General features: G+C 41.4%; 1 protein-coding gene across 2 annotated transcripts in view; it reads right to left on the reverse strand.

The window, feature by feature from the left end:
- Positions 1–582: 582 nt before the first annotated feature.
- LOC107669653 (serine-rich coiled-coil domain-containing protein 1-like) overlaps positions 583–2,446 on the reverse strand; it is a 43,093-nt gene continuing 41,229 nt past the window's right edge. For both annotated transcript variants that reach the window (XM_016461980.1, XM_016461979.1), the window contains 2 exons: positions 1,873–1,956; positions 583–690 (listed from right to left, as the gene is read on the reverse strand). In XM_016461980.1, the coding sequence (XP_016317466.1) occupies positions 598–690; positions 1,873–1,956 (177 nt within the window). In that variant the 3' untranslated portion in view covers positions 583–597. The remainder of the gene's footprint in view (positions 691–1,872; positions 1,957–2,446) is intronic.

A 2,446-nucleotide genomic window follows, 5' to 3' on the forward strand; every position in this document is an offset into this window, starting at 1 on the left:
ACAGTATACAGCATATGTTGTACAAAATTCTGTTATCATACTTTTAAGATGCTTTTGCCACCTTTTTGAAGTTTGAAAGCATCAGTCACAATTTAGTGTAAATACATGAAAAAGACGACACTGATAATCTAATATGGATAAGTAAATAACAGTTTACATTTTGGGGGGAATCTTAGCCACTCTTTCTTTTTGTCCAATCAGAAGACACTATATGTGACCCTGGACCACAAAACCAGTCATAAAGGTAAAATTTTTGAAATTGAGATTTATACAACATCTGAAAAGCTGAATAAATAAGCTTTCCATTGATGTATGGTTTGTTAGGATATTTGGCTGATATACAATTAATTGAAAATCTGGAATCAGAGGGTGCAAAAAAAAAAATATATATATATATATTGAAAAAAATTGCCTTTAAAGTTGTCCAAATGAAGTTCTTAGCAATGCATATTACAAATCAAAACAGTGCCCTTTACCATTAAAAGTCAGTGAAATAAAAAAGACAGATGTGGGGACCTGTATTCAATTAAAAAAAACAGACATAGCTCAATGACCTCAGAACATTAGCAGCGTTGTCAGGAGCCTTCGTATGGTGCTTTAATGGCTACTCACCTCTGAGAGTAAGAAATCTGTCTGAGTGCTTTTGTCAGCTTTTTGGCAAAGAGATTTCAGAGCAGTGCGGGTGGATTCCTGTTAAAAAGACATATGTATCAGAAAAGGGTGGCATAGCATTAACACAAGTTTTATGACATAAAACAGTTTTCTGGAATATTTGATTCTGACTTGTCAATCTCAACATCTTGCGGTCATATACAATGATGTTTGATGTAATCATCATATAGCCATATAATGATGTATATTCATATATTGGCTAAACACAATGTGTTTTTGGCTATTGCTACAAATATATCTGTGCGACTTATGACTGGTTTTGTGGTCCAGGGTCATATATGTTAAAGATTTGCAGCACCAAAGCTTCCAGGAGTCATTCATTTTCAATGTGAGTTGGCGATTTACCAAGTTTTACTTTTTTGAGATGCATGGACTACAAATGGGAGTCATCAAAAGTGAGGCCTTTGGAACATGGAATATAGCATATGACTCTTATGAACGTTATAAGACTCATATGAGTATTATGATACTTATGATGCTTTTGCCACCTTTTAAAAAGAATCAGTGACCATTCAGTGTAAAAAATTGAAAAAAGCAACCAGGGAGACATTTAAAATCTCTTATAGGTAAGTAAAATTACACACTTTTCATTTTTGGGTGAATCTTAACCAATCATTCCTCTCGTCCAATCATAAGACTCTAAATGCTAGACATAAAAATCAGTCATGAATTGTATGAAACATCATGTGCTTTGTTTGTCTTTTTGCTTTTACAGCCTCTTTACTGCCCTCTATTGTTTTTATTTGTCCTACCCCCTCCTCCGTGCCTATCACGCCATCTCATCCCATCCCTCTTTTCAAGACCACAACTCTATAAATCTGAGATGGACCTGTCATATTTCTCCTTCACTCGTCTCTGCCCTAGCTGCCGGGACTGGGAACATTATGTGTCTCACAGTGCATGTAAAGCACACGACGAGAGCTGTTTACTGCACGTTAAGTGAGTCTATCAAATATCGTCCCAGTTCAAAGGAAACTGCCGAGCGGCATCTCCATAACTTCCTAACGCGAGCCTTAGGAGAGGGAAAGGACATGAAACCAACAGGATGTTAACTTGAACTGTCAAATAAATGCATGAAATTAGGGTATCTCAATGACAAAGGAGCAAAGGAACCTGTTTTTGCGATCGTAAGGGTTTCTGAAGGTGGTTATGAAACTTGCGGTTATGAAATGCTACATTGAACTCGTCGAGTTTTCTCACCAACTCAGCCTGAAGTTGTACAATGAGCTCGTCTTTCTCCTTCAGCTGCTGCTGCAGGAACTGGTTCTCTTCTCTCCCAGGATCCTGCACACAAAGCACACACAAATACGCTTTGAAAAAAAAAAAAAGTCAGTCTGCGTTATTCAAGCCATCGCCCCCAGTTTGAATCTGCAGCCTCGTGTGTGGGCGCAAAACTGCCGTGGTTGAGAGGTGGAGGTGTGCTTGGGGGGAGGCGTGGTCGGCGAACTGGAGTGTTGAACATCTGACGGGCTTGCCACATTAATGTCCAGTAGGCTTGCCATATGCGTGGCCAACGGGCTGGAGATAGCCCCGGCTGGCGGGCTTAACATAGGAACCGCCAGCGGGCTTGCCACATTAATGTCCGGTGGGCTTGCCATATGCGGGGCCGGCGAACTTGACTTGGCGCGGCTGGCAAGCTTAACATCTGGGCGGCCGGTAGGCTAGTCTTTGGCACGGCCAGCGGGCTGAGGTGAGCCGCAGCTGGCGGACATGACAACGGCACGGCCGGCACGCTTCACAGTCGGCGGATCTTCCATCCGCGGAGACAAATGGG

This window comes from Sinocyclocheilus anshuiensis, unplaced genomic scaffold, assembly GCF_001515605.1.
Source record: "Sinocyclocheilus anshuiensis isolate Anshui unplaced genomic scaffold, SAMN03320099.WGS_v1.1 scaffold80, whole genome shotgun sequence".
Taxonomy (NCBI): Eukaryota; Metazoa; Chordata; class Actinopteri; order Cypriniformes; family Cyprinidae; genus Sinocyclocheilus; species Sinocyclocheilus anshuiensis.